The sequence below is a fragment of the Balaenoptera physalus genome (assembly GCF_965194825.1).
Source record: "Balaenoptera physalus genome assembly, chromosome: 10".
NCBI classification, from domain to species: Eukaryota; Metazoa; Chordata; class Mammalia; order Artiodactyla; family Balaenopteridae; genus Balaenoptera; species Balaenoptera physalus.
In genome coordinates this window covers 103020571-103035722 of record NC_138889.1, presented here as the reverse complement: position 1 = coordinate 103035722, position 15152 = coordinate 103020571, and the positions used below count along the sequence as shown (strand labels likewise).

General features: G+C 38.5%; 1 protein-coding gene across 1 annotated transcript; it reads left to right on the top strand.

Annotated features, from left to right (window-relative positions):
- Nucleotides 1–2383: 2383 nt before the first annotated feature.
- On the top strand, nucleotides 2384–9892 carry OR10V1 (olfactory receptor family 10 subfamily V member 1). Its single transcript, XM_082476121.1, has 2 exons — nucleotides 2384–3092; nucleotides 8483–9892. The coding sequence occupies exons 1-2, from the start codon at nucleotides 2989–2991 to the stop codon at nucleotides 9426–9428; spliced, it is 1050 nt and encodes a 349-aa protein (XP_082332247.1). The 5' UTR covers nucleotides 2384–2988; the 3' UTR covers nucleotides 9429–9892.
- Nucleotides 9893–15152: the final 5260 nt, after the last annotated feature.

The following is a 15152-nucleotide window of genomic DNA, read 5'->3' as shown; positions in this document are numbered from 1 at the left end:
CCTACCGTCTCACTGTGACTTCTCCTCTGTCCTTGGACGTGGGGTATCCTCCTTGGTGAAGTCCAGTGTCTTCCTGTCGATGATTGTCCAGCAGTCAGTTGTGATTCTGGTGCTCTCGCAAGAGGGAATGAGAGCATGTCCTTCTACTCCACCATCTTGGTTAATCTTCCTGATTTTTAATTATAATACAAAGGTGTAGAGATTAAAATAGTATGGTACTGGCACAAAAACAGACACATTGACCAATGGAACATATATACATTAGTCAGGCTAATAAAGAATGAAATCCTGCCATTTGTGACAGCAAGCATGAACCTGGAGGAGATTATGCTAAGTGAAATAAGCTAGACACAGAAAAACAAGTGGTGATATCACTTATATGTGGAATCTAAAAAATAGTTGAACTCATAGAAACAGAGAGTAGAAGTGTGGCTACCAAGGGTCAGGGAGTAGGGGGAATAGGGAGATGTTGGCCAAAGGGTATAAGCTTTCAGTTATAAGATGAATAAATTCCAGAGACCTAATGTACAACATGGTGACTAAATTTAACAATAATGCATTGTATACTTGAAATTTTCTAAGCGAGTAGATATTGTGTTCTCAACACACACAAAAAAACAACTATATGAGATGAAAGTTATACTAATTAGCTTGATCGTGGTAATCATTTCACAATGTATAACAAAATGTCACATTGTACACCTTAAATACATACAAATTTTATTTGTCAATTATACCTCAACAAAGCTGAAAAATAAAATATTGAGCATAAGTATCTGTATTGGAAGGAAGGCTGAATAATTGGTAGCTCTTAACATTCTCTGCACCATATGAATTTTACAGTGTTTTCTCCATAAACCCCACAATAATCCTTTTAAAGCTAATGAAGTGTTATGTAACATAATGAACACTGCATGTGCATTATCTCATTCAATCTCCACAACTTCTCTGAGAGGGGAACAGTACTATCATTGCCACTTTACAGATAAGGTAACCAAGGCTTAGAAAATGTAATTAATGTACCCAAGGGCACACATATAGTCAGTGGCTGAGCCAAGGTTTGCATCCAAGTCTGTCTGAATTAGACCTACTCTTTTAACCGTTCTTATGTATTGCCTCCAACCCCCAAGTTTTGAAAATTACTATCTGCCTAGCTCTATCTTTTAAACAAACAAAAAACAAAGATTAGTAGTAATAATAATAACAATACATGTATAGATGTATCCCAAGAAAATGTATGACATATGCTAGGGCTTTTGAAATATTAAAATTACCTTGAAAACTCCATTAATAATCTTGAAGGCCCTTTGCGATATGGAGATCCAAGATATGGTCACCTACTACATGACCTCTAAAATCCCTTCTAGTTCTATGATTTCATGAAAAACCTTAAAAAAATTTTTTTTTTTTTAATAAAAAAAGAAGCTCTAGATGGTCCCCATTTCTCCAAGAGACACTGAAAGAAAACCATCTCTTCAGGTGCTTTACATGAAATTGAACGAAGCATTAGTTTCATCAATGTCAAGTAAAATTTTTTTTGGGCTGCGTTGGGTCTTCGTTTTTGCAGCGAGCAGGGGCTACTCTTCATTGTGGTGCACAGGCTTCTCATTGCAATGGCTTCTCTTGTTGCAGAGCACGAGCTCTAGGGCACGTGGGCTTCAGTAATTGTGGTACACGGGCTTAGTTGTTCTGCAGCATGTGGGATCTTCCCCGAGCAGGGATCAAACCTGTGTCCCTGCATTGGCAGGCAGATTTTTAACCACTGCACCACCAAGAAAGTCCCAAATGTCAAGTAAATTGAGAGACTACCGTCAGGATTTGAATGGTTCAATACAGAACACCCAAGTAGATGGTGGGTGAAAAGTTCTGGTTTTGATATGTTAAATGTGAGATACTTACCAGGATCCAAATAGTGATGTCAGCTAGACAGTGGATATACTAGTCTGGAGTTCAGGGACAAAGTTAGGCTGCAAATAACATATCTGAGAGTTATCAGCCTGTTTTTGTATTTAAAGACAAACAACTAAACTGGATTACCTACCAAAAAAATGTAAATAGAAAAGAGGGCCTGGGGCCAAGATCCAGCCTGAGTGGGAGTTAGGGCAAGTATAGAAGCTAGCAAAGTAGACTAAGAAGGAATATCAGAGATATGAGAGTAAAGTCAAGAGGAATTAATTTCCCAGAAGCAAAGAGAAAAGGGGATATTGCAGAATATGGAAAAGAACAAAAAAAACAATGAATAATGTAGACTAAGAAGGAATATCAGAGATATGAGAGTAAAGTCAAGAGGAATTAATTTCCCAGAAGCAAAGAGAAAAGGGGATATTGCAGAATATGGAAAAGAACAAAAAAACAATGAATAATGTAGACTAAGAAGGAATATCAGAGATATGAGAGTAAAGGCAAGAGGAATTAATTTCCCAGAAGCAAAGAGAAAAGGGGATATTGCAGCATATGGAAAAGAAACAAAAACAATGAATAATGCCACATGTGGAAACTTTCTTTTTTGAATATTATTTCAAGGTAAATCAAGTGAAAATAGTAATTTTTCTTTTCCCCAACTGACCTCATCACTGAGTTCATCAACAAGTGACTAAAAAATAATCCTTAGGGAAGCTGTACCAATGGAATAATCCTGATGCAATTTTAACTCTTAGGAACCCTGAATTTAATCTTGTTGTTTTATGCTTCCCAAGCAGACCTTCCCAAGTCATCTCAGGGGACCAAGAGCGTCACTTTAGCCAGCTTAGTTATTATGAATGTCATATTTGATGATAATTTCAAGTCCAAATATCAAGGGAACTTCAAAGGGAAGTTCCAGGCTACAGAGATATAAGTATAGCCAGATGTTACCTTATACAAAGAAGAGGCAGGATGGACCATACTCTCAGTCCCAGAATTGATCAGACAGGAATCAGATCTAGTTTGAGAAGAGCTTTAACATAGTGCCCTGAATCAGTGAGATACGTGAATCTAGAAGTGGTAAGCATGCCAGCCCACAGATCTTCTGAGGACCACTGGGGCCCTCAGCATTTAGCAAAGGATTCATGTAAATCTGCAATGGCTTACAGTCCACAGGAGTACATTCAAAGGTAAGAATCTCCTTCCAGACTCCAGATTTTAGAAGATTAGGAAAATCCCTAGCTTGTAACCAGGACAAGGCTTGCTGTGGACATTGGCCAAGGAACAGAAACTAAATATGGAGTGGAGCTTTTCCCAGAAAGAGTCAAAGTTCAGTTTTGACTCAGAACCCGTGTCCTATACTAGACAGTTTAAGGAGAATTCAAGCATGCATACTGTGAAATCCATGTTCTTCAAAATGATTAATGGCAAGAAGGAGGCTCTGTCCAAAATAGTCAAGGGATCATGCTCTAGATTAGATTGAGTCCGAAATTAACTGGCCTTGAAATATAATGTCAGTACTTTCAAGGTTTCTCCAGTTTAAAAATATATCTGTCATCCCAAATGTCAATAGAAGCTGAAGAATTAGAAAATATCTACTTCTGTTATAAAAGGAATGGCTAGAAGGTTTCTTCTCATTAAGAATCCCCCATATGTTCCGGTACATACAAAATGAAATTTGATTTTCTCCTGTTAAAAAAAAAAAAAAGAATCCCCTGTATGCATTAAAAAATAATTCTAATTACATGCAATTTTTCAAAAAGCATTTTTGGAAAAGAGAGATACACCTGCACTTTCCTAACACATTGTCCTTTTACAACAGCCCTTAGCTGAATTTGACTTGTATTCTTTTTACTACTATATCTCTCATTCAGTTTTGGCCTCTTTGTGTATTGACACCCCCTCTCATTCTCTACACTTTTCCCTCTTCTCTAGAGCTATACCTTACATAGAGAGGGGTCTTAATAAATATTTTTAAAAGATTTATTAAAATAAATATTGATTAAATGAGTAGTTGGTGAGAGAGGATGAAAAGAAGGAGCAAAAAGGAAAGAGAGACAGATTACAAATCAGGGCACTGAGCACTGACTTTGTAAGGATCTGAGAAAGGCTTGTGGCATGTCACTTTACAGTGAAATAGTTTGTAGATAAAGGACAATTAGAATGAAAGGATTTGTCTTTCTAGGACACCTATCAGTCAGCCTTACACGCAGTGCATTGTTCAGTGAGGTACAATTTATTTTTGTGATAGAAGCTTAGACTTGCTTCTGACTGACCTAGGAATTGTGTTACTTTGCCATTTACTAGCTGGGCAAGTTGGTTAAACCTTTAAGCCTGAGTTTCTTCATCTGAAAAAACTACGGACAATAAAGGTACATGTTGCATAGGACTGAAGGACCCCTTAAGTGAAAGGATGCCTGTAAAATGATTAGCATGGTGCACAGTACCCAATAAATGTTACCTATTGTTACGCAGTAGGAGAATAATAACTTTTGTTGAGTGTCTGAATATGTCATTTGATATACTCAAACTATGCTTGTAAAAGTATTATGTTGAAAAGTATTATGTACGATTGCCTATATGCTACCATTATTGACTTTCAGAAGCAAATTCTGTATGACTCAACCTATTAACAGTAAAGGGAATGATCCAGCAACCCCACTCCTGGGCATATACCTGGACAAAACTATAATTCAAAAAGATACATGCACCCCCATGTTCATAGCAGCACTATTCACAATAGCCAAGACATGGAAACAACCTAGGTGTCCATCAATAGATGAATGGATAAAAAAGATGTGGTACATATATACAATGGAACACTACTCAGCCATTAAGAAGAACAATTCCCCCACATTTGTATGCTTTTTTTAATGAATGCATTCTCCTAAAATCTGGTTGTATAATCAAAGAGACAGTTTACTGACTTAGTTAAAAGATCACCTTTTCACTACCTTTTTCCCCTTGTTATTAAATGTTGTGTACAATTTAAATTGAGAGAAACTGACAAGAGTGGGTGGAAGGTGTTGCAAACAGAACAAGAATAAGGGAAAATCTGGCTGACAGTCTTGTCTCTATGACTCCATGAAATAGACGGCATCTCAATCATCTTTGCATCCTCTACAGTACCGTGTATATTTAAATGATGAATTAAAAAATGACCTACTGGGGCAACCTTGAACAAGTCAGGCATTCTCTTTGGACGAGATGGATCATATAACCTGGCAGAGCTCCGATTCTGTGGGTATGTGATCTTTCATGGCCACTAGTCAACTTGTACAGGGTTAACGTGAAGGACGAAGAACTCATGACGCTTTGTTCTTGGTCGCATGATTGTAAACAGTCTCAAGAGATGATAAACCATCTTTCCAAAGACTAGTTATCCCCTGGGAGTTCTCTCTAGGCATACCGATCTTAGAAAGTGTTGACTACTCTTTAGTTGTGTTCTTTGGAATAATAAAGGAGGGGGTGTTCCAAGTCAAGATTTTATATTTGGGAAGTTTGGGGAATTATATTTTCCACTGAATAATAGCCAATCTAGGGTCTAAATCTGTACTTTTAGATCTTTTCTACTTAGGTAATCTAATTAGCATGAGAGACAATTTACATTCCTAAGGACTTGGTGATCAGCCACCAAGAAATCTCTTGGAAATCTTATGTTTTTATCTCCCAAAATTCATGCAGATCTTTTTTCTATGCATACTATCTGCACGTTTTAATTTTTTTATATCCAAAAATTTTCACATTAAAATTGACTTTTTAAAAAAGCTGCGCTATGTTGATCCTAGGACTTCACTTTGTTCTGGACACAGCTCTGCACCTTCTAGATTCTAGAATATATACATTCTAGTCTAGGAAGCACAACATGGATTCAAATAACCACTACCATCCCTCCAGATTTACATAAAGAATGAAGTAAGCAAAGCACTCAGTTATTTGTTTGCATGATGCCCGACATTTGGTTCAATATTTTGGCATCATTTAAAACAAATATGTTCCAGACCATCTTTTGAAACATATGTCTAGTTGGTTTCTTCTTTGCAATAACAAAAGCACTTCATATAATCTAAAGTTGAGATAGATAGCTTCCACATAAAACATAACTTACAGCTTTATCTTGTCACAATGAAGAGACCACAATGAGTGAGAAACTTTCTTTTTAAATAAATTTATCCATTTATTTATTTTTGGCTGTGTTGGGTCTTCGTTGCTGCGCACAGGCTTTCTCTAGTTGTGGCGAGCGGGGGCTACACTTCGTTGCGGTGCACGGGCTTCTCACTGCGGTGGCTTCTCTTGTTGTGGAGCATGGGGCTCTAGGCGCACCAGCTACAGTAGTTGTGGCTCTCGGGCTCTAGAGCACAGGCTCGGTAGTTGTGGCACATGGGCTTAGTTGCTCCTCGGCACGTGGGATCTTCCTGGACCAAGGCTTGAACCAGTGTCCCCTGCATTGGCAGGCAGATTCTTAACCACTGCGCCACCAGGGAAGTCCCCATCGTTTTTAACCAAACACTTCCCCTCTGCTCCTTACGAGAGAAAGAAGGGAGATTGTTTTTGTTGCATTGGCAAGGGCAGTATTTACTAGATAAACCACAGTCTAAATTATAATTATGCTTCTCTTGCCTGGAAATACTGTAATCAAACATTTTTGGTCTCAGATCTTAGGTGCTCTTTTCCCAATAGACCATCCAGAGTTCTACCCATGGCTGAACTATAACCTATCAAATAACAAAGCCACTTAGGAGATATAAAGTATAGGGGGAGGCAGTGTCGTGTAAACAAAGATTAAGGACAAAAGCTGTATAGACAAACTTTCAAATCCCAGCTCTCCCATTTCCAACTTATGTGACTTCAAAGCACTTTTTAACTTTTTTAAATCCTGTATGTCTTCATCTGTAGAATGGGGATGATAATAGTACATGCCTACTAAATTGGTTTAATGGATGAAGTAAGCTAACGCATTTCAGTACTTTCACTTTGCCTAACACTTAGCATGGAATAAATGATAATTTGTCATAAGACAGAGCCCTCGTCCTCCAGGAACCTAGAATATAATTTGGGACAGAACATACAGATACAGTAAAGACAGTATGTTAGCTCTAAAATCATAACATTATGAGTGACACAGAATTTCAGAGAAAGGAGAGAGAGATTTAAACTGGAGTGGCCTAGAAAGACTTTGCAAAAGAAGAACATAACCTAGAATTTTAAAAGTGGGCAGGATTTGAATCAGACAAAAGAGAGAAGACTTCTAGCTAGAAGGAAAATAGAATTATATGAAGCAGAAAGGAGAATGATGGATAAGAAGCCAATGAGTAGACCATGTGGTATATAACAGGGATAACTGAGGGCCATAGTGGGATTAGCCTAAAAAAGTCTGATCCAGGAGAGACTGGAATAATCAGCAGAGGAGTGAGAAAGCTGTCATTTAATAAATAGGAAGGCATTGAAAATTTTTAAGCAGATGAATAATATGATAATGGAGAGCAGGATGTATTATAGAGAGAAAAGAAGGGAAATGGAAGATTAGATGGGAGGCGATCACAAGAATCCAAATGTAAGGTAACAATGGATAGAACTGATAGGGCAGTGGGAAGGGACCAAAGTAATAGATATGAGAACTTTAAAAAATTTTTATTTTATATTGAAGCATAGTTGATTAACAATGTTGTGTTAGTTTCAGGTGTACAGCAAAGTGATTCAGTTATACACATACATCTATTTATTCTTTTTCAAATTCTTTTCCCATTTAGATTATTACAGAATATTGAGCAGTGTTCCCTGTGTTATACAGTAGGTCCTTGTTGGTTATCTAGTTTAAATATAGCAGTCTGTACGTGTCAATCCCAAACTCCTAATTTATCCCTCCTTCCCCACTCTTCCCCCCGGTAACCATAAGTTCATTCTCTAAGTCTGTGAGTCTGTTTCTGTTTTGTAAACAGGTTCATTTGTATTATTATTTGTTTTAGATTCCACATACAAATAATATCATATAATGTTTGTTTTTTGATATGAGAAAATTTTGAAGGACCAACTATCAGTATTTAGGGACAAATAAATACTGGTACTTATTGGATAAAGGAGAGGAAGCAAAATGAATCAATAAAGTCTCTAGGTTTTGAGCTAAATTACAGAGCTTGTGATGCAATATCATAATGTACCTCTAGAACAATTTTCTTTAAACTATCACACACAGCTATTTATACATTCCTAAAATTTCACATTTCAAGTTTCCCATAATGAATTGATACCCTATTTTATCTATTTTGTAACTTTGAACTTTAAATTGACTTATTTCATTAATTCATTCAGCAAATACTTCTTGGAAAACTTTCTCTATCAGGTACTATGCTAGGCACTGGAATTAAAGCAAAGATCATCCAAATCCCCACCACTGAGGATTTCTCAGTCTTCAGTACTTGAGGGTAAAGGTGGCAAATGTACAAATTATTATGTTCCATGATCTGCTTTAAAATGAAAGTGTGCACATAATTGCCAAAGTACTCCCATGAATGGAAACGCTGGGAAAGCATCGTATTAAATGAGAGGTACCTAGAGACTGTGCCATCTTCCCTTTTCGTAGGTCCAATGCCGTACCCATGGAAGAAATAAATAAAACTGCAAAGATACAATTCTTCTTTCGTCCATTCTCAGCTGACCCAAAGGTACAGGTGGTGATTTTTGTGGCCTTCCTGGTGATGTACCTGACCAGCCTTGGTGGAAATGCCATCATTGCAGTTATTGTCAAGATCAACCACTCTCTCCACACCCCCATGTACTTTTTCCTGGCCAACTTGGCAGTTCTGGAGATCTTCTATACATCTTCCATCGCCCCACTGGCCTTGGCAAACCTTCTTTCAATGGGCAAAACTCCTGTTTCTATTACTGGATGTGGCACCCAAATGTTTTTCTTTGTCTTCTTGGGTGGGGTTGATTGTGTCCTGCTTGCAGTCATGGCTTATGACCGGTTTATAGCAATCTGCTACCCTCTACGATACACCCTCATCATGAGCTGGCCCTTGTGTGTGGAGTTGATGGTAGGATCCCTGGTACTGGGGTTCCTGCTGTCGCTACCACTGACTATTTTAATCTTCCATCTCCCATTCTGCAACAACACTGAAATCTACCACTTCTACTGTGACATGCCTGCCGTCATGCGCCTGGCTTGTGCAGACACGCACGTTCACCAAACTGCTCTGTATATCATCAGCTTCATCGTCCTAAGCATCCCCCTCTCAGTGATCTCCGTCTCCTACGTCTTCATCGTGGTAGCCATTTTACAGATCCAGTCAGCAGAAGGGCACCACCGAGCCTTCTCCACCTGCTCCTCTCACATCTTAGTGGTCCTCCTGCAGTATGGCTGCACCAGCTTTATATACTTTTCCCCCAGTTCCAGCTACTCTCCTGAGATGGACCAGGTGGTGTCTGTGGTCTACACTTTTATCACTCCCATTTTAAACCCCTTGATCTATAGTATGAGGAACAAGGAATTGAAAGATGCCGTAAGGAGGGCACTAAGCAAGTTCTAGGTAGGATGGTTCTGTGACTTATTTAAATCAGGACACTTCTGAGAATGAAATGCGATGCGATTAATAATTATGCTGGGATGATATACATGAGCCAGGACTGTCCTCAACAAACTGAGACATAGTATTCTAGAAGAATAATGAATGCACCGGAGGAAATGAATACTACTAATTGAAATAAAGCTTTATCACATAGGGCAACATGACGTCCTGGGCATGGATGGAGGAGCTTCAGCATTTATTTATTGGACCTCTACTGCGTACTAGGTACTTTATGTGGGTTATCTCACTCAGCCTATAATAAGTGTCATTGTCTTCATTTTTAGAAAAGAAAACTAAAATAGCTCACAAAAGACATATCCAGGATGAGAACACAAGTACTGGGAAATCTAAAGACTAAGCTGTCTTCACACAATGACGCTCCCCTTGTTCTAAGCTCGCTCTGCCAGTAGGAATATACGTTACCTCGTGCAAGTTTCTCCATCTCTCTAGGTTTCAGTTTCCTTATTTCTGAAGTGGCAGAGATGTATTCTTTCCAAGGTCATAACATTATGTTCTAAATATTGGCCCAGCAGACCCTGAATGGGAAAAAAAAAAAAAAGAGGCTTTGCAGTTAGCCAAAGGAAGGAGGAATTTTTTTTACATTTCCTGTTTTGTTAACCAAAATGAAAACTCTTGATTCTGTTCATAACGTTTAAAGAGCACCCCAGTAATAAAAAGCATAGTAATAATGGAGGGAATGTTATTTAATTTAATAAGTGAAAATATAGGAGAGGAAGAAAGTGGGCATCATTGGATTTGGATTCCTCGAGGATCTCTTCTCTCTCAGAGAGTGTTCCAGACTCTGCTTGAGCTTCCAAGGAGAGAGGTCATTAACTTGTAAGACACTCCATTCCTCGCTGGACAATTCCAGTTATTAAAGTACTGTACCTTATCTTGAGCTAAAGTCTATCTACAAACAACTTCCTCCCACTGATCCTGTCTTTCCCCTCTAAGAGCTCTATTCTACATGACAGTTCTTCACATGTATTAGGACCGATTGTGCATCTTCTATAAGTTTTCAGTCCTCTTTTCTCTAGAGCAAGTACTCCATCAACTTTTCCTCCAGGAGATTACTTTGTTTTTTGAATTTTTGAATTTTATTTTATCTATTTTTTTATACAGCAGGTTCTTATTAGTTATCTATTTTATACATATTAGTGTATACATGTCAGTCCCAATCTCCCAGTTCATCCCCCCACCCCCACCGCTCCCACCACTTTCCCCCCTTGGTGTCCATACATTTGTTCTCTACATCTGTGATTCTATTTCTGCCCTGCAAACCGGTTCATCTGTACCATTTTCCAGGAGATTATATTTGAACTCTCTCATCATACAAGTCACCTTCTAGATTTTCTCTAGCTCCATATTCTTCTATGAATTTTCAGAAATAAAATACACTGGGAATATTTTGTTCTGGGGAACTGCTACTTTTACCTGTGAACTATATTTCTATTTCTATTAATTCATCTTGATCATTTTAGTCTCATAAATATGGTATCAAATATAGTTTTCATATGGCTTTCAATGCTGCCTGACCATAATTTATTTTACTAACATACATGGAGGACTTTTCATTTAACACTGATATATTGTGTTTTTATTAGTTTTGGCCAAGTGACTAAACTGACAAGTCATCTTCAGGATTTATTTTATTCATCATAATTTTGTGTCATGGTCAAAATTGCGATCATATTTCATTTCCTTTGTCTAAGTCATTAACAAATATCTAAAATAGGACAGGATGAATGCAGCATCTATGGTAGTCCTCCTCTTTGAGAACTGTTGTCCAACTAGATAGAAACCTGCTCAGTTAACACCATCTGTGGTACACTGTCACAATTATGAGCCCCACCCCCTGTCGACCCCATCATCCTGTATCCATGTTTTTAGGTGACCCCTGTCACCCACGGATATGTGACTTGCTTTGTTGCAGGCAGAGGTTTTACCCTTACCCTTTGGTGCCTATCCTCTCTTGCTGCCCCGAGACTGACATGTGAAGAAACCAGGGCTAGAATGACACCTTGTAGAACACAAATTGGATGTCAAGTTGAGGCTCCCTAGACCAATTCCAGTCAATCCACCAATGACTGCAGCCACATTAGAGGTGGGTGGGGCGGGGGGAGAGGAGGCAAAATGGGTGAAGGGAGGGGTCAAAAGCTACAAAATTCCAGTTACAAAAATAAATAAGTCCTAGGGATGTAATGTACAGCATGGTGAGTATAGTTAATAATACTGAACTGTACATTTACAAGTTACTAAGAGAGTGGAACTTAAAAGTTCTCATCATGAGAAAAAGAAATTTGTAACTATGTGTGGTGACAGATATTAACTAGACTTGTTGTGATGATCATTTTGCAATATATACAAATATTGAATCGTTATGTCTCATACCTGAAACTAATATAATGTTATATGTTGATTATATCTCTATAAAAAATAAAGAAAATTAAAAATTAAAGAAATGTATATGATAGCAATGTGGACAGCAGATAACCAGCTAGGCTGTGTGTGTGCATGTGTGTGTGTGTTAGTTATAAATTACAAACTTGAATATTCTCCATGTGTTTGACTTGTATGGGACAATTTTCTGATCTGTATTTTGCCGGTCCAATTAGACAGCCTACCTACCCAGGGGTATGGTACTAGATGGTCTTTGACTTTTGCAGTCGATGTACAACTTGTGGAGGCAACTTGGCCTGTACATAATCTGTTCCAACCACCATCTGGGGAGTGTTCACAAACTTCAGAACCTAAAAGGATTTAGACTTCCCAGACACCCTAACAACTTAGGATGTTATTTAATTTCCACCAGTCAGATGCAATCCCTCAAGACATGAATTATAACTGAGTAACCTGGAGAAAGAAGTGCCCTGAGCATGAGGCTTCCATTTTTGCTGCTGGGAGTCTAGCAGTTGAGGTGTGGCTCTGGAGCCAAAAATTCCATCAATGGGGACTCCTTGATCACCCAGACTCTTTCAGATAAATGTCATGTTTCCTCTGGGTATCCAGTTCTGTGCTATAAAGTCTTTCCTAGAGTCCCAGCCTAGAGCCTGCTTCTCCATCACTTTCAATGATTTGGTAAGCACACATCTCACTACATCCAATCTTTTCTGTTTAAAATACAGAGGACTGTTAAAATCTAAACAATATACCTCCACGCTTTCTTATTATATACCTTGTAAGGATATGTATTTCTTATTGAGCTATTTAGCCCAGCAACATGTCATCTAAAAAGGCTTTCCTGACCATGCTTCCCATGCCAGAACAACTGACCACACTCTCCCCCATGCTCCCTCTGTACCTTGAGTATAACTCCATCACAGCATCTGTAACATTGTCGTGCTCATGTACACTCTGACCTCTTTGGAGGAAGTAACTATTTCTGTTAGCTTGGTGTCTAGAGATTTCAAAAACATCAAATTAATCCATTCATCATTAATTCACAGTCATTCTTTCAGGGCCAGCTCACCTCCACCGTAAAGCCTTACCTGACTCTTATTGTCCCTCTGTCCTCAACTATGATAACATCACTCTCAAGGGACAGTCTCACATTGGACTTCATCATTAGGGAAACATTCCTGGCCTGTGTGTTTTATCTCCCAAGTCAGATGCTGACCTCATTGATTCCAGAGACCCTGCCTAATATATCTTCAAATATCTCATAAATTTGCCACAATGAATGGGTGACACTCAAAAAAAAAAATCATCTGGAGAAGTACAGGTTAAATAACCTAATGGAAGAAACTGAACACACCAATCAAAGCACAGAAATACTCCAAAGACTAACACACAGACTATATAAAATACTGTCTTTCTTAGTTATCCACCACTGCTCTTTATTAAACATGTAAGATGCACTATGCTCAGGGTCTAACATCCAACTCTTCTTTTGTGACTGTCTTTCAAGATTCCCAGCCTCTTTGTCATCCTTGCTTTTAGTGATCCCAGGATGGGGAAAGCCCTCAGCTGTGCACAGAAAGAGACTTTCTTTATCCTTAGTAGCTAGGTGCTTGTGGTTCAGTGACAACCTTTCGATAGAGGAAGTCTGAGTCTCCTAGAAGTAACTTCCTAGCAATGTACATTACCAACCTATTTACACATCTTCCAAGATGAAACTCCAGGCAATATCATGTTATTCACACTTCACAGGATGCTTGGGGATATTATTGTTTTTATTATTGAAAGAATGGAACTAGGGAAGGAAGGAAGGAAGTAATGAAGGAAGGGAGGGAGGGAGGAAGAAAAGAAAGAGAGAAAGAAAGGTGGGAGAGAGGGAGGGAGGGAAGATGAGATAGAGCCCAAGTCAAAGGCACTTTCTCTACTACCTCTCTTTAGAGAAAGCATAAAGTATATTCTATTTATAATGTAATGTAATGAGTTAATTCTGCTCCAGTTGCAATGATCCTCTAAATCTAGGTTACAACAATCAATAATTCCTTCCTTCATTCATTCAATGGGTATTTACTGAGTATCTACTACGTGTGGCATCCTGGAACATACTGGGAATGCAGCAGTGAATGAACAGAGAAGATCTTTGCTCTCATGGAGTTTACAGTCTAACGGGAGAGACATAGAGTAAACAAAGTAGATAATTACAGTTCAAGATGGAATCTCTGTAAAGCGTTGCTCAGTTGAATTAAGGTGAAGGATTACATAAGATGTTATTAAAAGGAGTTTGGTTTTTGAGCACAAGCCACTTGTTCTCCTTGCTTAGCCCTGCAATAAACCTTTCTCTGCTCAAAAAAACAAAGAAAAAGAAAAGATGCTATTAAGAAACAGGCCTATATGTGATGCTTCATTTTGAGTTCTGGGAGGAAGCAGTGGCTCTAAATTTTAACCAGGATCCCCTGGTTTATAAAGAAGTAAGGAAATGAAAGATGCAATGAAAACAGTCTTTGCCTACTGTACATTTTTGTGTCAATTTGCTAATAAGTTAAATTCTGGTGTTAAAACAACAGAAAAGATAATTATAGACTGTGATAATTGCCATAAAGGCAATCAATATGGTAACACAATAGGAAATAAATGAGTGAGGAATATCTATTTTAGATAAGAATGAGTATGTACACACTGTACTCAGTTTCCCCTATTGTTAACATGACTAAAGTACATTTGTCATAACTAACTAACCAATATTGACACATTCTTATGAATCAAAGTTCTTACTTTACTCAGATTATTTTTAACCTAATATCCTTTTTCCGTTCAAGGATCCCATCCAGGATACCACATAACATTCAGCTGTCATGTCTCTTTAGGTTCTTCTTCTTTTTTTTTTTTTAAACTTTGGGTTTGTTTGTTTGTTTATTTATTTATTTATTTATGGCTGTGTTGGGTCTTCGTTTCCGTGTGAGGGCCTTCTCTAGCTGCGGCAATTGGGGGCCACTCTTCATCGCCGTGCGCGGGCCTCTCACTATCGTGGCCTCTCTTGTTGCGGAGTACAGGCTCCAGACGCGCAGGCTCAGTAATTGTGGCTCACGGGCCTAGCTGCTCCGCGGCATGTGGGATCGTCCCAGACCAGGGCTCGAACCCGTGTTCTCTGCATTGGCAGGCAGATTCTCAACCACTGTGCCACCAGGGAAGCCCCTCTTTAGGTTCTTCTTGGCTGTGAGTTTCTTAGACTTTCCTTGGTTTTAATAACCTTGACAGTTTTGAGAAGTTCTGGTCAGGTATTTTGTAGAATGT

Excerpts from the sequence above, each read along its gene's own strand:
- OR10V1 (XM_082476121.1), top strand. The coding sequence starts at position 2,989 with ATGCCAGCCCACAGATCTTCTGAGGACCACTGGGGCCCTCAGCATTTA. Across the intron at positions 3,093-8,482 it reads CCACAGGAGTACATTCAAAG|GTCCAATGCCGTACCCATGG; the intron begins GTAAGAATCTCC and ends CCCTTTTCGTAG.